At 44.6% G+C, this 21544-nt stretch overlaps 1 protein-coding gene across 2 annotated transcripts in view; it reads left to right on the top strand.

Moving 5' to 3' along the window:
* Positions 1-2718: 2718 nt before the first annotated feature.
* Positions 2719-21544, top strand: part of ATRN (attractin) — a 152634-nt gene continuing 133808 nt past the window's right edge. For both annotated transcript variants that reach the window (XM_082282483.1, XM_082282484.1), the window contains exon 1: positions 2719-3033. In XM_082282483.1, coding sequence (XP_082138609.1) covers positions 2735-3033 — 299 coding nt within the window. In that variant the 5' untranslated portion in view covers positions 2719-2734. The remainder of the gene's footprint in view (positions 3034-21544) is intronic.

Here is a 21544-nt window from a genome sequence, read left to right as displayed (position 1 = left end):
AACGACCCTTTCATTGTATTTTCTCTCCCTGCTCAGCTGAGGAGGGGAGTGAGAGTAGTTTTGGGAGGCACCCGCTGTCCAGCCAGGGTCACCCCACTACAGTGACAATCCAGAGAGCAGTGTCATGCACTGCCTGTATCCTGAGCTGGCTGATTCTCAGAGCCAGACTGGCTTTTCTGGCAGCACCTTGGGAAATGACTGGGTATCTGAATCCACAGATTCAGGGCATGCTGGCAGTTCTCTGTGTCCCAGGAATATAGATGTATGTAGAAATAGCCTCTGTGTGCCTCCATTTCTGTATAGCCTACAAGGGATTTGCAACCTATTTCTCATCACTCACACCTTTTTGGTTTTATGTTGCCTTTGAATACCAGGTCAGCCCATCACAGCAGTTCTAAACTAAACCCAAGATTTCATCCTCCTTCTTAAGGCCTCAAGCAGAAAAGGCAAAATCTCTGAGCAATGGTTTTGTTAGAGATAATTGACTGACAAGAAAAAGCCAACCAGTCTTTAGACTGTTTTCTTTCCTATCTGCTCGACACCCTTCATTATCCCAGTAACTCACACAGAAATCACTAAGGCTCCCACTGAGAATCTTCCTCAGACAGGTAACTAACATTTGAATTTCTAAACACAAATGAACTATTGAAATGTGGTGAATTGGCTATTTCCACCTAGTCTGCTGTCTTTGCATTGCTGCACTTAAACCATGGTGACCCTTTTAGAGGGAAAAATGTGAATAGGATCTTTTTCCCTTTTATTTCTTTTAGTAATAAATTCTCAGCTGTTGACATCTTTCCTCACTCAAAACTATTTCTGTAAGTCCAGACACAATCATATTGCTGGAGACAGACCAAAGGTAACAGTTACCTAAAATCTCCAAACACTGTCAACTTTCTCACACCATTTTTAATCTGTTGAAAATGAAAGGTCTGAAATTTTCACCCTTCGTGCTGCAAAGGACATCCTTGCTGTGTGTCCAGCAGAGTTTGCTGCTTTGCCCACAAATTCAGAAGAGGATGACTTTTAAATTCTTTATTCTTCCTTGCTGAGGTCTTTGCTGTTAGAAATTAAGACCCAGAAATCCTTGGAGATCATTAGCTTGTTTTCCAGGGTAGGACGGTATCCTTTTTTTCAGATCCTCTTTTTTTTGCTTACACAATTAGAATCATAAAATCACAGAGTGGTTTGAGTTGGAAGGGACGTTAAAGCTGATCTCATTCCACCCCCTGCCACAGGCAGGGACACCTTCCACTAGACCAGGGTGCTCCAAACCCTGTCCAACCCAGCCTTGGACACTCCCAGAGATGGGGCAGCCGCAGCTTCTCTGCGCAACCTGTGCCAGGGCCTTACACCCTCACACGGAAAAATCTCTTCCCATATTGCTTCCTAGGTTGTTCAGAGCCCCATTCAGCCTCACCTTGAACATTTCCTTTTCCCTGCCCTTCAGCCTCAGCGTGTCCCCACGCCTCAGGCCCACAGTGTGTGGGGTGATTGGGGAGCATTCCCGAGGTAGGGGGGACACAACCCCACCTCTGAGGGGACCTTTTTGGGCTCACCTGTGGAATGGCGACATCCCCAGGATGCTGGTGGGACAGACCCCCAGGCAAGCCCTTTCCACAGTCCATGGGGGGCAGTGGAGCCCAGCACAGGGCTGCTCCATCCCAGGGCAGTGCCTGCCCCTGTGCCGGCACTGCTGCGGCACCTCCAGTGCTGGGGGCAGTCCTGAGCCCCGCAATTCAAGACAAACATGAAGGGGCTGGAGCGTGTCCAGGGAAGAGAACAAAGTTGAGGAAGGCTCTGGAGCCCCAGGAGCGGCTGAGGGAGCTGGGAAGGGGCTGGAGAAATCCTGAGGGAGCTGGGAAGGGGCTGGAGAATTCCTGAGGGAGCTGGAAAGGGGCTCAGGCTGGAGCAAAGGAGGCTCAGGGGGGACCTTGTGGCTCTGCACAAGTCCCTGACAGGAGGGGGCAGCCGGGGGGGTCGGGCTCTGCTGGCAGGGAACAGGGACAGGAGGAGAGGGAACGGCCTCAGGCTGGGCCAGGGCAGGCTCAGGGTGGACATCAGCAGGAATTTCCCCATGGAAAGGGTGCTCAGGCCTTGGCAGGGGCTGCCCAGGGAGGTTTGGAGTCCCCATCCCTGGAGGTGTCCAAGGAATGACTGGATGTGGCACTCAGTGCTCTGGGCTGTTTGACAAGGTAGGTGGGCGGGGGGGGGGGGAGGGTCACAGGTTGGACTTGGTGATCCTGGAGGTCTTTTCCAATCCCAGCGATTCTGTGATTCTCTTACTCCCATTAGCCTTCCTTTAACTGGGGGCAGTGCTTGTGCTGTATCTGTGCCAGCTGCTGCTTTCTGACCTGTAATATTTAACTAATGGAGAGCAGTAAAGGGGCTTTCATTTTACATACCAATTTTAAATCGACTAATTTCCTGGGAAATGGCATTTCATGGTTTGGGAATTGCCGTGTGCTTTAAACTCTGCTTGTTAAACTTGCTGAGACGAGAAACTCACCCCTAAGTGAAGAGTTCTGCAGCCGTAGGACCTAACCAAGAATTGCTTCCACTCTTTCTAAACTAGGGATTGTAATTAGTGGAACCGTCCTGTGACTCTGTGATCCCCTGATCCGCCCCCTCCCCGCCGCCATGGCCGCGGGGGTGACGTCACTAGCCCCGCCCCCCGGTTCTCCCCCCACTCGCGGCCACCGTAGCGGGATCGGCGGAGGCCTCGCGGCGGCCGATGGTCCGCGTTGTGCCGCCGCCCCCCGCCCGCCCCGCTCCGACCCGGCAGCGGCCGCAGATGGCGCGGCGGGGACCGGGCAGGCGGGGCGGGAGGTCACCGGCACCGCCGCCGCTGCTGGCGCTGCTGCTGCTGTTGCTGTTGGGCCCCGCCGCCGCCGCCGGCGAGGAGGTGGCGGTGTCCAAGGAATGCGACAAGCCGTGCGCCAACGGCGGGCGGTGCCAGCCGGGCACAGGGCAGTGCGAGTGCCAGCCTGGCTGGGTGGGCGACCAGTGCCAGCACTGCGGGGGGCGCTTCAGGTGAGACCCCGCGGGGCGGGGGGGCGGGGGACGGAGTGCGGGGACGCGTGGGGTCGCTGTGGATGGGGGTTGAGGGGCCGGTTTGGGTAAGGGGTTGGTTCGGTGTTCGGGGCTGGTTCAGGAGTGAGGGGTTACGTTTGGGGTACGGGGATGAAAGGGTAGCTCAAAGGTGAGGGGCTGGTTTGGAGTGAGGAGTTGGCTCGCAGTATGGGGGTCTGACTGGTTTGGGTATGGAGCGGAGTGTGTGGCAGCCACAGCAGGGCCGGGGGTGAGGGACGGGGCAAGGGAGAAAGGAGGGGACACAGGAATGGGTCGGTGGTCCGGGTCAGATTGCCCAAAGGAGCACTTGAGGGAAATAGGGAGGTGGGTACGAGAAGCAGGTTTGAGCACTCAGAGGGTGTGGGAGGCTGAGGGGGGTCCAGGGATGAGTGAGGGTAGGAGGGTCGTGGTGCGAGGGGAAGGGCCGGGTGACAGTAAAGGTGAGGGGCGGGACCAGGTGAGGTTAAAGGTGAGCGGCAGGTAAAGGTGACAGTAAAGGTGAGTGGCAGGTCAAGGGGATGGTGAGGGGCACTCAGGTGATGATAAAGATGAGAGACAGGTCCAAGTGATGATAAAGGTAAGGATACAGGTGTTAGAGCAGGTTAGGAGTGTGTTGAGGGGACAATAGGGGCTGGGGCCCTGGCTGAGTGAGGGCAATGAGAGTATGAGGTGGGATGTGGATGTAAAGGGATAGGCAGGAGCCATGCAGGGAGACAGAAGGGATTTGGATGCAGAGGGAGAGGTGGATGTGCGGAGACAGGCTTGAGAGGTGACGGCAGCATGGGGTGATGGGGTGACAGTGTAGAAGGCTAGATCTGGAGGTCCACAGAGGAGATGAGTGGTTGGGGCTTCCTGGGGGAGGTCTGGGAGCAATGGGATGTGGGTGTTGAGTGCCCCAGTTGGTGAGTACAGGATATTTGTAATGCAGAAAGGCACCTCTGAGGGGGTTGAATTTTTGGTTGCAGAGGGGTCACTGGTGATGAGTTGTGACTCTCAGGGGCTATGTAGGAGCAGGGATGTGGTTGTAGGGCACTGGATCAGTCGGAGTCTGGATGTGATGGATTGCTGAGCCAGGAAAATGTTGGGTTTAAGTTTTAGTAGGTCTGGACAGAAAGTAAGGCTGGAGGGGAGTGGGTAGGGGGGGATATTTTTTTGGCAGCAGGGTTAGGTTTGGGGACTGTGTAGATGGAAGTCTAAGGATGATGGGTGAATGGGGGCAGGCTTTGTGTGTGGGTATGGCTGGAGGTGGAAGCAGGTGAGAGCAGTGAGGAGCAAGTGGACAGAGGAGGACAGCGTGGGTGTGGGACCAATTCCTGGGTGGAGAGAAGGACTAATGTGGAGATGGGAGTAGATCAGACTGAGAACAGGTTGGAGGGGAAGGGTGTGCAAGTGGGTGTTAGGGCTGGGTGGAGACTTTAGAGGTGTTTGGGGGGTTAAGGACGTTCCTCTTGGCAGATCAGCAGGTGCTGGTTTTGGTTAAAGGTTATTTCAGGAGAGGTGTGTGAAGGGGAGAGAAGCAGTATCGTTATGGGAGTAGCTGATATTTGGGAGGCTCATCTTTTGGAGCTTTAATGCTGCTGGCTCTTGTTGAAGGACAGTGGGACTAGCAGCCTGGTGGAAAGAAGCTCCTGGGCATGTGGGGAGACAAGACTGGGCAGCGGGAGGGAATTGAATGGGACACAGGACATTGGGAGAGTCCTGCTGCTTCAGAGTAATTTTTTTTTGAGAAAAAAAAGGCTAAAGGGGGAGGCTCTGGGCAGGGGGATGGAGCACCCCTGGCTCTGCGCTGGTCCAGGCCATGTGCAAACGTGTGTGTGTGGGAATGAGGGGTGTCTGCACAGGACACTGATTTTTGGGCTATATGATGATGGAAAGTGCATTTCTGCAGTGCTGGGGCCAGTTCTTTTAGTGTTGGGTTTCTTGGTTGGGTTGTGTGTCTGAAGTCTATCCCACAGGATGAGAAAATGGAAATCTTCTTGGGAATAGGCTGGGAGTGCTCCCTGGCTTCTCTGTTATGGCAGGGGTTTCTGTAAGATGGTTACCTGCCTTGGATTCGTCAGCTGTTGCAGTGAGAGAGCCAGTGTGTGTGTCTGCATGCATTAGGTGAATTCCCTGGGAAGGGCTGATTCCTGGAAAAGAAGGAAATGAGAAAAGGATGATTATCCTAGGCAGTGACTGCTTTCTTGGGGAGCTACTGAAAGCGCCAAGCACTCTTCGATGACATTCCCTATGGATGTGGGAGAAGGATAACTGTCTGTATGACCTAAAGTCATGGAAGAAAAATACTTCAATTTTTTTTATTCCTGTTTATTGACAGTCTGTAGATGGGTGTGTGTTGCAGACAGTTTGCAAGGGGTTTTGTATAGAAACAATTTCAGGTTAGGCAAGCCCTGGAAGTCCAAACCTGCCTTTTTCATGTCTTTTTGCTGCTGTCATTTTCTTTTAGCTGGGAGAGAGCTTTACGGAATAGCCTCATACTTGTTACTTTCTTAGAGAAACTTAGGTTTTTTGTCGTTTTAAGGGGACTGGATTTGAGAAGCTTCTTTTCCAAATGGTGATGCCCGGTGAAAAAAAGAATTGGTATATATTCACTGCTAATAGAACCTCAATTTTTTATCCTCTTACCTGTTTTGATAAAACTTCTTGTTTCTTTCTCACATATAATTCTAGTCTAAAATTTTGCCTGAAAATATAGTACATGTTTTCTTTATAGATGATTTTTCTGTTTATTATTTTATTAAGGAGTTGAAGTTTCTAGTAATGTTTTTAAACTCGGCGCTCTGAGAAGTGCAGGCGAGCAATGTTCAGAGCTTTGCAATCATGTGTCTTCTTTCACATGCCTTGAGTTTGCTCTGTGTCCTGTCAGAAATGGCTCTGCAGGAGGTTTTTTTTTGGTTCACGATTGTCAAGGGTTTGGCTTTAAAGGACTTGATGTGTTATTAGGTGCTGTAGGTACAAATGGGAAGTAGAAGAGCAGGTGAAAATTATTTTCTAAGTGTGGCATATTCCATGTGCTTATCTGCTAGACTGAGAGATGTAATTAAATTTGGCATGTTAATCATACTGTCTTGATGTGTATGATGACTATATTTGTGGCCTTGACTATTTTCATTTACATTGTAAAGATACACCTTGTGCTTCACTAACCTACTAATCTCTCAAATCTTGTGTTCACAGTGAAGGATGAACATTGTAGCATAGAGTTGCAGTCTGCTAATATTCTGTTTCCTTTTTTCCCTGAGAAAAAGTTTTGGGTCTGTTTTAGACTGCAGTTGGATGTTTAAGTGACATACCCCAGATCAGTGGTGCTCTTTAGAGGTAGAAGGCTGATTTAGGAAGGACTTCAGGTGGCTTTTTTTTAAGATGTGGAACCAGCCACTTTAGTTGTTCAAAGATAAACACCTTGGTGTTAATGGAATCTGAAATAGAAAACACAGAATGTGCCTGATGTGCTTGTCTTCTATTTCAGTACAAACCTTCAGTGGGCTCTTGGCTGGGTGGAGGCTGCTGTGGGCTTTGAGCTGCCATGATATGGGCAGGAGAGGAGCTACTGCTGGGAGGGATGAGAAGTTCTCCAGTCACAGATCTGCAGCAGCATCCTGAGTTAACATTTGGAGCAGTGGGAGCTTGGGAGCTCCAAACTTGAGAGTGAAATTGGCAGCATTGAGTATTGTACAGTCAAAACGATTCTGCACACTTGGTTAACAGCTTCTTCAAAGCACTATCTGCAGCTCGGTGACACAACCTCTTGTCCTGCCTAAACTGCGTTGTGTCAGCCAGCTGCCTAATTAGCAGATGGAATTAAGGTTGGAAAAGCCCTCCGAGATCATCGAGTCCAACCGCCCCCCCAGCACTGCCAAGACTACTGTTAACCACATCCACGTGTTTTTTGAACACTTCAGGGATGGGAACTCAGCCACTTTCCTGGGCAGCCTGTTCCAGTGCCTGACTAACATTTCCATGAAGAAATTTTCCCCAATATCCAGTCTAATCCCCTGCCACAGGTGCAACTTGAGGCCATTTCCTCTTGGTTCTGTCCCTTGTTCTCTCGGAGTAGAGCCTGACTCCCCCTGGCTGCACCCTCCTGTCAGGGAGTTTTAGAGAGTGAGGGAGTGAGAACGAGCTCTTCTCATTCTAACCCCCTGATCCTCTGTTTTTCCAGGCTGATACCCCCCAGCTCCCTCAGCTGCTCCTCACCAGACAAGGTGGATAAAGCACAGGATAAGAAATGACCTCTGGTTCCCATAGATTTATTGTCCTGAGATTGTAAAGGGTTGGATTAACAAATTCAGGATAATGATTGACTTATTGAACAGTCAGTGTATGTGGATTGTGTCTGTAGGCTCACTGATGGGCAGTTTGATGTATGACTGTAGCTGAAAATAATATTTTGACTATGCAATAAAATACCAAATGATTTCAGGAATATGGATTTTGTATGTAAAGGCACTGGTGTTCCTTTCATGGTAATACTTTTTTTGTGGTGGAAGATGGCAAATGCTAAGCAGGACTTAACCATGCAACCTAACAGTTGGAGAGTAAAAAAAAGAGTTAGCATGTATCCTTTAAACTCCCTTTTCATTAATATAATGGGAGGAGTTATGTGTTGCTGATTAAATGTTACGAAGGACTTGGTGGTTATAGAGTGTCCTTGGTCAAAGAATATTACAGTGAAGAGGAATTTCATCTCTAGATTTGTATAAATCCCAACCTGAAAGAGTTGTGAGCTGGAAAAGAACTATCACAATTCTCTTTGTTAAAGTAATAGGAACTTTTGGTCAAAAGCTTATATACAAGCGATTGTCTTTTAAAAGCTACCTGAGGCAGTTTAACGATTTAGGAAGGTCAGGAAGCTGCTTAACAGATCCAAGGATGTTGACAATTTGAATCAAATCAGTTTAAGTGCTCAAATTAGATCTGGGGGCTGCATTCGTGCCTGATCCCCATTCTGTTTCTCCTTTTTCATTAGGATATTGTGCTTTAGAATGATTTTCTCTTCCATACTGCTTAATGAAAGGCTTGCTCAAACACTGTGCACTGGTAAAAAAGAATAAGCTATTCAAGTAGGAAATACTTAAACATCATCAATTTTAATGAATACACTGAGAAAAAAGAACAAATGCAGGCTTTTATTTAGTTCTTGAAGGTATGTGTGGTTATCTTAATGCATGCGTATCTATATTTCTGTCTATCCATATGTGTCTATAAGATATATAAATATTATATGTTTTGTGGCTTGGAGCAGCCTGGTCTAGTGGAAGGTGTCCCTGCCCATATCAGGGGTGTGGAACTAGGCGGTCTTTAAGGTCCTTTCCCACCCAAACCATTCCATGATTCTGTTTAAATGATCTGTTCATTGAGAAACTCTTGGCTAATATTTAATCTGAATTCCGTGTTATTGCTTCTCTCACTGTTTTATTGGATGATCTGATATTTTGCTATGGCTGTTTTAAGAACAAAACTTCATCTGTGAAATAATTCAGTATTTTTGAAATATCGGAGTTGTTCTGCAGGTTTTACTGTGCACTAAATGACCAGCATAAATATTTGACTTGCGGGAGGTTTTGTTAATGTTTGCAATAAGCTCACTGCTTATTTTCAGTCTGCTTTATACTAAGGAGGCAGTAGTGGAAAATTCAGAGCAGTCAGATAAAACAGCTCTGCTTCACACACATCCAGTGCCTTCCCTATTGGAGCTTTAGTTGTTGGAATTATTGAACACGTCATGGTTTTAACCTGTGAGAGAGAGGAGTAAGTCCTGTCCTGTTCCTGTCTTCCTGCTGAGCACATCTGAGCATTGAGACCTCCTGGAACAGAGCAGATAAAGGATAACATTCCTCTGCCTGCCAAATCCAGGGACGTATCACTGACTTAGACTTACAAACACTTCCTTATCTGCAGCAGTCACCATTTCTGTCTCATTTCTCTGTTTCTGTAAGTATCAGGGAATACCTGAGTCCCTTAGCAGTTGTCTGACACTACTCTAGATTTTTCCAGTATTTCAGTCTCAGTTGTTCTTTTTGTTATGGATGCAAAATAATCACAGAATGGTTTGGGTTGGAAGGAACCTTAAAGTTCTTCTCATTCTAACCCTCTGTCATGGGCAGGGACACCTTCCGCTAGACCAGGTTGCTCCAAACCCTATCCAACCTGATCTTGAACACTTCCAGGAATGGGGCAGCCACAGCCTCTCTTGGCAACTAATAAAATAAGCTCAGGTCCAACCAGGTGTTCGTTAACATCTTCATCAATTTACATTTAATGTAAATAACTTACATTGAAATACCAAAAAATGACTGAGATTAGCACTGTTTTTACAGAAACTTATTACTTTCTTTAATTAAAAAAAATCAAGGACCGGCAATCCTTTTATCCTGTGTCCTGATAAATTTAAATAATATTTGGAACGCATGTGTTGGATTTGACTTTCCTGGCTTGTTCCTCTGAAGCTTTTGTGAGCAATCAAATTTCAAACCCTGAGCTTCCTGCGCCTGTCTATGAAATCTGTGCTGAGTATCCTATATTTAGATAATGCTGCTGCTGACCAAGCTGTTGTCTTACTGTATTAATTTAGGATACCCTTGGGTGGTCTTTTCTTGAACAGTTTCCTTGAAGAATTTTTTTCCAAATTGAAGTTCTAAGCGCAGCACTTGGAATTACCTTCTTGATCAGGTGGAGCTTTGCTTTTTTTCCTGCACTCAAAATATTCCCAGCAAGTAGGAGCTTTTAAATCACATCTTCTAAAGCACGGGAAAAAACCAGAGTAAAACAGGCAGAAGATGGGGTTGAGAATGATGTGATTTTGTAAGTGGTTTTGGGGGAGGAGGGAGTTGCTCCAAACTGGAATTCACCGTAAGGACCACAGCAATTTTATGCCAGTGCTTTGTTCTTGCACAGCCACGTGCTCACATCTGCCTGTTAAACCTCTGCAGCATCTTGGAAGTAGGACTGGAATATTTGGTAATCAATTTTACAGCAGTGAACAGAGATGGTAGTTTGCTTTTGTGCACGGCTTTGAATGAAATACTCATTTAGTCACCGAAACACTGAAGCAGTAATGATGTTTGCTTTTTGTTTCCTGCTTTTGTTCCCTTGCTTTGTTTATGGCTGATCCTTGCAGAAGTTCCTTTAGATCTACTTGAGACTGTCACTTTTCCTCCCTTTGCTTAAAATAAATATTTATTTGATGGAGAGGCAGGTTGCTTGCCAAGGTTTTGGTGGATGTGTGCTGCATACAGATAATTCTGGGCACAGTTTGGACTTGAGGAATGTGAAATGCTTGGGATATTCAGAATGTAAGGGCTCTGTCCTTATTGCAGAGTTGTGACATCATTGGGGTTGTTAAGAGCCCTTAATTGCACACAGAACAAGCTTCATGTAGCAGTCTGATAACCTAAATTTGGGTCATTGGCATAGTGGGGGATTTGAAGAATAATTTAAAGAAAATGGACTCTGTGTTTTGGGCTGATAATAAGCATCTTAGTGCATCTTGCATGATGAAGAAGAATTTAAACAAACTGAGCAATATTCCTGCTAAAGAGGGGTAGTTGATCTCCAGAGCAGATTGTGCGAAGTACTTCTTGGATACCCCAGGATCTGGATAACATTCCTGGTCCTGGTTATGGCTTTATTTGGTAAAACAAGTTTCCTGCAGTATCACCAGATTCAGAATTTTCAGTTCCCTGAAAATGCAGAAATGGAATTAAGCTGGTTTAGGGGACACCATGCTGACAGGGGTGGTCTGGGCATTCCAACCAAGGGTTTTCCGATGTGTAAAGTACCTTTTATTCCCTGCCATGCCTGTTGGGCTCAGAGCTGCAGAAGTAAAAACATTGCTGTACACAAACTCATCTCGGGTGTGCTCGGTGTGTGTCGCAAAAATTTAAATAGGGGGTTGTTGCTTCTTGTAGGTACAGGGTGTTATGCATCCTCTTTGGGGTGAAAATGATCCATAATGACCTTTACCATTAGATAGTGCTGCTCAGCTTTACCTGGAGACTTAGGCAGGATGTATAAATACAGCTGTGAAAATCCCAGATTTTCTATTATTTGTCCTTGCCCTCTGTTTCCTGATGTTCAGAAGCCTTCATTTTTTTTCTTGCTAGTTTCTGTAGGCTGAAAGGAAACAAAATAAGGAAAGCTGTGCTAGGAAAACACTCTTTGGAAGACTTTCTTATTAGTGTTTGTATTGCTTGAAAATTTAATACCCATCTCCAAGGTGGTGCTTGTCTACTCAAAGGATAAGAAGCTTGGCACAGATGAATTAGCGTTTTTTGTAAACTCCTTTTATAAACTCAAATACAGAAAGTGAGAGCTATTTTTACATTCAGAAAATTTAGGTTGGGTTTAATATTATTTCATGGTGAAGGGAAGGACTAACCATGTCTTCAATTACTTTGTGATTAAAAGCTGTTTAGTTTTCATCCCTGCTGGTTTTCAGTCATTGCAATGAAAAAAATTACTCTTGCAGTGGATTAGCTGTGTATTGAGTGGGTTTAGTGTTTTTTTTCCCCTCAGTTTCTTTGTGCTTGTGTCATAACCACTTTCCTTCCACAGTCTGGTCATTTTCCACATGTTGGTGTCATGGCACTGCTCCCAGATATTTTGAATGTAATTGCCCTATCTAGGGAAAATCTATGATTCAGGTTTACCCTGAGCACAGCTTTTTGATTTCGTTGCTTTTTACGGTCAAAAATGTGTTTGAGTTCCTCTAAAATAAACTTTTCAAGGTGGCTTTGTGAAGGTTTCTTGCAGCAATGTGCAGCATGTTTCCTGCCAGAGTTGTGCACCTGGCTGTTTAATGATTAATTTACACAGTCAATCTCCCATTAATCCAGAGTGGAGAGTGTCACTTGAATTTTATAGTGATTTCAGAGCTTAGATCTCTAGTGTCTGCCTGCTACATGCTTTGATCATGCTTTTGATTGTGAAATCAGCAGAGGTGATGCCACAAAGATTTCCAGCCTTTGCAAGACCTGAGTTGCAGAGTAGTGTGGAACTGAAGTGCTGACTGGACAGGCCAGTGCAACAAGAAAAAAAAAAACAAACCACAAACAGGGAAACCTCCAGCGTTATTTCCTATTAAGAATTTTTGTGCTGCTAGAAGGAAGTATACTACTGTATCCAGATTTTGAGCATACATCCAAGTTGCTGGCTTACTGGAAGCGAAGTATTGCATTCTAAATATTATAGTGGGAAATAATTAGTTTTGAAGTCACTGGTGATTTTAATTTTTTTCAAGGGGACATCAGGAACAGGCAGAATTGTAGGGCGAGTTGCTTTTAGTTTTGTTGAAAAAGTTGAAATTTATTGTTGTTCAAGATACACTATTTCCATCTGCATTTATTTATAGTTGCTGCCTTCTTGTTTGACAGTGTGTTAGTGCACTTTTGTTAAGGGCTTGATTTATTACACTGAAACACATAACAGGCAGCTCTGTAAATTTGGGTCGGTCGGTGTGTTTCTCACAAGCACAGGTTGCAGGGACTCTTTAAAGTCACTGGTTTTCATTTTGGGAATAGTAATGGGTGTTTAAGTATACCCTTGTTCAACTTCTGGAGGATGAATCATTTTGAGGAGGTGTTGATGTGGTTCAAAGTCAAAACCAGGACTTGACTTCCTGCCTATGCACATTTTTTTCTGAAACATCCATGCTAATATTGCTGGAATTTTAATTTTCTTGTGGATGCTGCTGATAGTCTGTTAACTTGTTTTATCTGAATTTATGTGGTGAGCCCAAGGAAAACTCTGAGCTACTGAAAGCATGTTAAACCAGTAATTCCTGGATCATTTCCAGCTTTTCTCAGTACCTGAGCTGATGAGAATTTCTGGGACAGCAGGCAAATGTCAGTACCAGCAGAATTCCCTTATGTGAATGGTACAATAACAATTTCTACACAAGTTTGATGTTTGAGAGGATGGGGATTTGGATTTCTGGTAGAAACAGGAATGTGTGATCCAGCTGGAAAAGCTGAAATTACTTTATAGCCTCTAACTGTACTGTTCCCTTGAGAACAGATGACCACAGACTTCAGGAATCAAATGGAAGTACAGTTCATCGTCTAATCCCCTTGGTTCAGCTTCCTTATCAATTAATTAGGACAAATTATTTATATGTTTTAAAGATGTTCTGATGACGACTCTGTTTACATAGGAATTTGGAGGTTTGAAAGCGTATTTTAATGGCAGTTTTGCATGGTAACTGGTATTCAATTGTCTATTCTGAGAATAATACTGCCCTACAGAAGAAATGTGGTGAAGGTTGCTATAAATATGCCTAAATCATCTTCTCTGAGGCTGATGAAAAAGGATATTGTGTGTAAAAAGTGATGGAGTTTAAATGGGATCTTAATTTCTCTATTCAGCACTTAGGGGAATTTGTCATGTGGTATTGAAAGACAAATTGAAAGACAAAAAAAAAGTCATAATGTGAAAATTGGTTATCAAATCAAAGCTGGTTGAGGCATCAGAGTGGCTTCTGTGCCTGAGCTTTGCTTGCTTGCAAGTGCAAGATGTGTGTGCATTAGATAGGACATGGTGCTGGAGGAGACATCCTTTGCTACATTCCCACTGTCTAAATCCCACTGATTTTCCAGTATCCCAGGGCAGGTAGGATTGAAACATGAGTGCAGACATGAAGGTATGGTGACTCACTCTATGTTGTAGACTTGGCCTCCTCAAGCAGTGACCCGTGGTAAGACAGGTTTGACATGAGGTTCACCAGTGCCAGTGAGATCGGGCACTCTGGCTGGGCTGGAGATTCTCCCAGGGAACATGGAGGGAGGTCTTTCCCTTTTTCTTGTAGGTTGATGTAACTTCATACGCCTAGTTCATGGAAACACAGACTGGTTTGGGTTGGAAGGGACCTTAAAGCCCATCCTGTTCTCCCCTTTGCCATAGGCAGGGACACCTTCCACTAGACCAGGTTTCTCCAAGCCCCATTCAGCCTGGCCTTGGACACTTCCAGGGATGGGGCGGCCACAGCTGCTCTGGGCACCCTGTGCCAGGGCCTCCCCACCCTCACAGGGAAGAATTTCTTCCCGATATCCCATCTAACCTTGTCCTCCGGCAGTGTGAAGCCATTCCCCCTTGTCCTGTCATTCCATGTCCTTGTCCCAGGTCTCTCTCTAGCTCTCTTGGAGCCATTTTAGGTTCTGGAAGGTGCTGGAATTTCGTTATGGAGCTTTCTCAAGGCTGAACCAACCCCAACTCTCTCAGCCTGTCTCCATAGGGTTCCTGCTTTTACCTGTAGATTTGAAGAAGAAATTCTGTAGGAGACAACCGTGCATGTGTCTATTGATTTTTGTTTGCACTTGAATTTTTCATACATTTTGTATTGATTTATAGTTTTGGGGTTTTTTTGTAGCAGAGCCCTTCATGGCTAGTCTTTACAGGGCTCTCTGGGCATTAAGGCTGTCTTGATTTTTTTGTAGTGAGTTCAATAAATAAGTCAATTTCCATCATTCACTGAAGGAAATCTTTCTGTTCAGGTTTAGGGAGATTAACAGGATTCTATAGACACAACTGAAATTGATGTTTCCTTAGTGTCTTGTAACATAATGATTTTTTGACTGATGTGACCAGAAGGAGCAAATTCACACTGAAAATATGAAAGTAGGTGGATGAAGGCCACTACCCATCGATGCTGGAGGGGATAAACCACTATGGATGATCTCTGTGGTAACTGTCATATCTGAAGAAGAAAAAACATTCATTTTGAGGTCAGAAAGCACTGTGGGAAGTTTTTAAGTTCTCCTAACTTAAACATGTGATAAGAGCAGTTGAAAGGTGCTGTGCCTGGTGGTCAAACTGAGCATTGGAAGCCCTTTGACAGGCTGGGCTGTTGATTGGCTGAAGATTAACGGCAGGTCAGGACTGTCACTTGGGGCCAGATGCTTTCCATTTAATCTCCAATTAAATTAAAAAAAAAAAAAAAAAAAAAAAGAAAACCAAAGCCAGATAGCTATAATTTTAATGGGGTAAAATATGTACACATGCACATATTTTTCTCTCTCTCTACCATGACTGACTTGCATTTCAACAGAGGTTCTCCTCTGATGACTTTGAGTCTTTTTATAAGCTTTTTTTATGAGTTGTATATGTTCATTATTAGGTCTTTAAAAACAAACTCTTGAAAATTTTGGCCCCAGTGAGTTGTGTGTTGCTGTAACTTCTGTGGTGAGTGAAAATAGCAGGAATGGTAAGTTTCTAAATTTTCTTTTTGGGTTGTTTTTCTTCTGGCAGCTACTTCTGTACCTAGTATGTGTAAAACATTTGTAGTGTAGGTAAAGCTCTACAATTACTGAGATGTGGAGTCAAAGTAATTATTGTGCATGTCACTTATGTTCCTTAATATATAGTATTCTATTTAAGTAATGGAGCTAAGGAGAAAAGAGGACAGGTCAGCAGTGTGAAATAGTTGTACAAAGTAATTTTGATATATGTAATATGAAGTGTATTATGTCTCATCTCATCCTGATCTTGGTAGCAAAGGTCTTACTGATTATACAGTAAAATATCTTAAAACATTGCTGGTGGTGGTATTGTTTGAGATATTTCCTGACATGTAGAGTAAACTGAATGCAAACTTTTCAGGTGTGGGATTTTGAAATTAAATACCACTTAGGATCTAAAAATGTAAATAAAATGTTATGAGCTGCCTTTTGAGGAATCCGATCCACAGACTGCACAGGACGTGTCTGTTCTAAATGGGCACCGAACTAAACGTAAATGGTGGCAATATGCCACATGCAGTCTTATTCCAGGTTATCTTCAGAAATATTCCTGCAGGAGAGAAGGGGAGACTGAGGTCAGAGCTCACTGTGAACTGCAGCTCCTCCCGAGGGGCAGCTCCGATCTCTACTCTCTGTGACGAGTGATAGGACCCAAGGGAACAGCTGGAGCTGTGTCGGGGAGGGTTAGGTGGATATCAGGAGAAGGTTCTTCCCCCAGAGGGTGGTCAGACACTGGACAGGCTCCCCAGGGAATGATCATGGTCCCAAGGCTGCCAGAGCTCCAGGAGCATTTGGGCAATGTGCTCAAGCACACGGTGGGATTGTTGGGGTGTCCTGTGCAGAGCCAGGAGCTGGACTCAGTGGTCCTTGTCGGTCCCTTCCAGCTCAGGATATTGTGTGATTCCATGTGGAAATAAAGCCAAGACTAGTACAGCAATCTTCCCTGCTGTCCTTGCTTCCTGGTGATATCTATAGCAAACTAGTGGCAGCAAATTACAACAGGATTGAAAATGGGGAAGGGAGATTGCTGTGCATCACTTGGTCTGGTTTGAGGGTTTTTTTGGGTTTTGTTTTTTTTCCACAGTCGTGGTTTGTATCTTGACTTGACTTGTTTGCTGTGTTTTCGTTGAAGTTTCAGTTCAGAAGGGTGTAGCACACTTCCTCTCCAAGTGAACTAATACAGGATAGAATTACAGGACTGATTGATGAAGTGATAACAGCTGTGGTGCTGAGCTGATTGGGTACAAGGAGGTACTTTGCAGCCCCTGCAGACAGAGACTGGGCACCATCAGAGTCTTACCTGCCAATCTGAATATGCCTTTAGAGAGCTGTTTCCACACCAAGCTTTTGGAGAATGGTGAGTCCTTTCCCAAGCTGACTGTTAAACTGCAGAGCTCGTCCCAAGCACTGGAAGTGAGAACATGAGACACCATGTGTATATATCATGTTACTTACGTGCACAGAGGGAGTATGCAGGACTCCTAGTCTTAACGTTTGGATTGTGCTGCCCCTAAAACAGTCCATGTTGTACATTGTCCTGATTATTTATATACTGATGGCATTCACCTTCACTGGTTCAAATGAGATTCTCTGCCTTTTTCATTGCTACTCTTTTAATCTTAATGCTTTGATTAGATTTTCAGAAGTTTTATTGTATCCTCTATATCCTTAATTCACTTTTAAAACCTTTTCTTCATCTAATTAGAATAGAATTTTACCCTTGAGCAGGTGTATGATAATCTTTTAAGAGCAGTTTTAGAAATAGGGTGAAGAAGGTGAAGAGCTAGTAATAGAAAGTAACATTAGTTGAGTCTTCAGTTTGTGGAATAGTGATTAAAAAAATTGAGGGAAAGATGATCTGCTATCTTCAGACCCATCGGTCTGACCTTGAGATCAATTTTAAGAATGCGTTAAAGAGAAGAATAAAAAGTACATAGACAGAAATTTCTAGATAGATTCGCCATTTGTAAGGGATACTGTTTAAAATACAATATATATGTGCGTTGGATGTTTTATGAACATCATTTAGGATGAAGGCACCTGTAAGAGATAAATAACTGCAATCTGGGCTTTGGAAGCCTCTTTGATTCAATGGCACCACCCAAAGCTGGACTGCACTGCATGACCTATGAAGAACTTTTCACCTCAGGTGTGGTAGTCAGGAAATCTGGAGAGTTTATCTTCCATTCTGTTGTTTCTATGGATATAGAATTACTCAGGCTCCTTCTCATATTATAGATGGAAGGGGAGCAGCTGGTGAGGTGTTAAACAGGAGGATGAGGGTTAAAAGAGGGGTCAAGGGAGGGGATTCTGCCCCTATGCCCCGCTCAGGTGAGACCTCACCTGCAGAGCTGCCTCCAGCTCTGGGCCCTCAGCACAGGAAGGACATGGAATTGTTGGAGCGAGTCCAGAGGAGGCACCAAGATGATCAGAGGGATGGAACAGCTCTGCTATGAGGACAGGCTGAGACAATTGGGATTGTTCAGTCTGGAGAAGACAAGGTTCTGGGGTGACCTGATTTTGGCCTTCTAGTAACTGAAGGGAGCCAACAAAATGTGAGGAGACTTTGGACAAGGACTTGGAGAGACAGGACAAGGGGGAATGGCTTCAAACAGAGACGATGTTGATTTAGATTAGATATAAGGAAGAAGCTTTTTATGATGAGGGTGGTGAGGCCCTGGTACAGGTTGCCCAGAGAAGCTGTGGCTGCCCCATCCCTGGAAGTGTCCAAGCTCAGGTTGGATGGAGCTTGGAGCCACCTAGTCTAGTGGAAGATGTCCCTGCCCATGGCAGGGGGTTGGAATTGGATGGGCTTTAAGGTCCTTTCCAACCCAAACCATTTCATGATTCTATTGTGAGAGATAAAATAATGTTTTGTTTCAGGCATAAGAATGTATACTTAATGTCACGTAGGCAAAGATATAGCTAGCACAAGGCCAGGCCTCAGGAGGGAGCGTGGCAGGGAGGAAAAGGGGAGATAACCGATGCTTGTTACGAGGGAGGGGAAGGAAAGGGCAAGGGAGGTGTTGGTTTGAGTGCAGTAGGTGGTCAGAAAGAATGTAAGTTCCTGAGTACCCAGCCAGTGGGAAAGGGGACAGGGACCCCTGCCAGCCGGGGAAGGGTATAAAAAAGTTTGTGGATTTTAGGGGGAGGTGTGTCTCCTCAGTGAGATGCACCTGACTCAGCTGATGCGTTTATATTAATGTATAGTTTTGCTTCGATGACTTTGTCCTCTTTCAACTTTATCGGTGAATATTTCTCACAATTTGGGGAATTGTCTGGGAGACTTGACCTCTGACTCTGCGGAGCGGGACAATGGGAATAGGGGAAGACGTGGCCTGCTGATTTCAGCAGCCCCTGACCCACTGTCGTGCTTCATGAGGGCTGCAGGTGAGGCTCAGATGGAGGACTCCCAAAGCAAATGGGGGAAGAGATGTGAGAAAAGACTAGAGTATATGTGTGGCAGCCGATAATACCTGTGCACAGAACCCAGGTAAGAAAAGTGACTGTTAAGTACTGTTTGGGTGTCTGGGAATAGCAGGACTGAGTATGTGTGGCTGAGATGCAGATTTATCTGCAAAGTGATTGTGCAGTCCTTCTAACTGCAGTTCCGTCCCTCTGCGAGGAGAGCGGTGGGCGAAGGGACGAAGCGAGATGGGTCGTGACGAAAGGTGTTCTGTGGGATTTTAAGAGATGGGGAATAGGCCTAGTAAGAAGAATGGAAAGAGGGGAGAGAAGCTGTAAGACTTCACTCCGAGCACACCTCCCAACAGTCCTTTGGGGAGAATGCTCAGGGACTGGGGCCTGGAGGGTATGTCTTGCACCCAGGGAAATGATAAAAAGAAAATGATACAGTACTGTATGTTTGAGTGGACTAAGGAACCTATTAGATCTGACCCATTATATTGCCTGAAATATGGGTCATCAGAGAATTGGATCTGTCAGGCTTTAAATCAGTATAAACACCAAGAGACCTTCTGATCAAGACAAAAGTGATCATGCTTCCTGTTGGAAAGGGAGCTGGTCTCTCTTTGTGGCTAGGAATTTTAAGGAGAGTAAGGAGGAGAGCAAAAGGGGAAAATGAGACCCTTTAAATAATTTTGCCCGCTTCCTGTGCACCAGAGGGAGAACTGAATGCCACAGCTTTAGAAGGAGGGGCTGATGAGCAGGGTGGGATTGATCACAATGAGGGAGGAAATGAGAAGGCTCCTTCGATTCAAACGATGCGCAGAACTCAGACCACTGAGTTAGAGCAATTTGAAAGGGATATTCAAAACTTTACGTTTCCCTCTTCAGATATGACCCCCATTGCTAGTACAGCAACACAGATGTTCCCCTTGCGAGAAGTGCTTATGTGTGGAGCACAAGGGGGGTTAGGGTTTGTTAATGCACCACTGATGAGTGCTAAAATTTGGGAATTTAAAAAAGAAGCGAGTAAGATACTAAACGACCCTTTAGGATTGGCAGAACAATTAGATGAATTTCTGGGTCCAAAAATCTATACCTGGGATGAAATGCATTCTATTTTGGGGACCTTATTCACAGCAGAGGAAAGGCAAATTATATGGACTGAAGGAATAAGAATTTGGGAGGGAGAAGACCCACCTAATGTATAGGGAAGAGTACCTGGTGAGCAGAAGTTTCCCATAGTAAGACCTAAGTGGGACCAAAATACAATTGAAGGGAGAAATAGTATGTCTGATTGCAAGAGGCTAGTAATCAGAGGAATAAAGGAAGTGATGCCAAAGGGGCAGAATTTTGAGAAAGCATTTGAAAATAAGCAGCGAAAAGATGGGTCACCTATTGCATGGTTACAGAGGCTTAAAAAGAACATGCAGCAATACTCAGGAGTTGATCCTGAGAGTTATATTGGTCAGAAATCGTTAAAGATGAACTTTGTCACTAAAGCCTGGCCTCTTATAAAGAAGAAGTTAGAAAAGATTTATGGGAAATCCCCTTAGTCAATGGAAAGAGAATCTTTGTCAGTGGGTCATCAAGATGTATAAATGGGAAGTGTTATGATGGTTACGCTGTTGTGGATGGTGAGCAGAGTAGTTTACTGAAGAAAGGAAGATTGCCCAACAACTGGTCAGCCCAGACATGTGAATTGCATGCATTGAAACAAGCCTTGGAGCTACACAGAGGAGAGAAAGGAACAATTTATATAGATTCCAAATATGCTTTTAGGATAATACATACTTTTGGGAAAATCTGGAAGGAGTGTGGATTAATTTCCTCTAGAGGAAAGGAATTAGTACATGAGTGGCTACTCTAAGAAGTTGTGGAAGCTCTTGATCTGCCTGAGGAGATTCTGATGTCCCATGACATGAACTACAGCAAAGGAGGGACTCTGGAAATAAGGGGAAATCAGCTGGTTAAGGAAGCCACCATAGAAAAAGAAACCAAAATGCTTGCTCTAACACCTAGCAGCAAAGTAAAGAATATAAAAATCCTGCTGTTTACTAAGGTGGAAGAGGAATTCTTACAGAAGATGGGAGGTGTAAAGATTCAGAAAGGCAGGTGGCTATTACCAAATGGGAGGCAAATATTGAACAAGGCCATTACTAGAGAAATATTAATTAAACTACAACGAGGAGCACACGGGGGAACTCAAGCACTATATGATAAATTTTTAAGAACTTACTGCTGTGTGGGAGTTTACACAGTAGCCAAACAAATGACTGAACAGTGCTTGATTTGTCAAAAGATGAATAAGAAAGTGATGAGTAAAACCCCTAGTGGGGGAAGAACCTTGGCTCTTAGACCTTTCCAGAGCATACATGTAGATTGTTCAGTACAGTGATGGAGATACCTACTGGTAATAGTCAATGATCTTACCCACTGGGTAGGGGCTTTTCCCACTGCAAGTGCTACCACCTCTGATGTGCCTAAAATTCTGTCAGAACAGATATGGAGTAATTGAGAGGATAGACTCTTAATACAGGGACTCACTTCATGTCAAAAACCTTACAGACTGTGTGTGTGGCTTTAGATACAAATTGGAACTTCCACACTCGTTGGTATCCCCAAAGTTTGGGATGTGTTGAAAGGATGAATGCTACACTTAAAACCCATATTACTAAATTAATCATTGAAACTAAACTGCCATGGACCAAGTGTTTACCTTTAGAAACACTAAGAATTAGAACTGCTCCAAGAAAACTTATGGGAGTGTCTCCTTGTGAAATGTTGTTTGGATTACTTTATCTGGGAAGGGAGGAAGGGTTGCCAGTTCCTGA

The sequence above is a fragment of the Coloeus monedula genome, assembly GCF_965178545.1.
Source record: "Coloeus monedula genome assembly, chromosome: 5".
In the NCBI taxonomy this organism is placed as follows: domain Eukaryota; kingdom Metazoa; phylum Chordata; class Aves; order Passeriformes; family Corvidae; genus Coloeus; species Coloeus monedula.
Note: the sequence above shows the minus strand (reverse complement) of the source record. Positions and strands in the feature narration are given on the sequence as shown.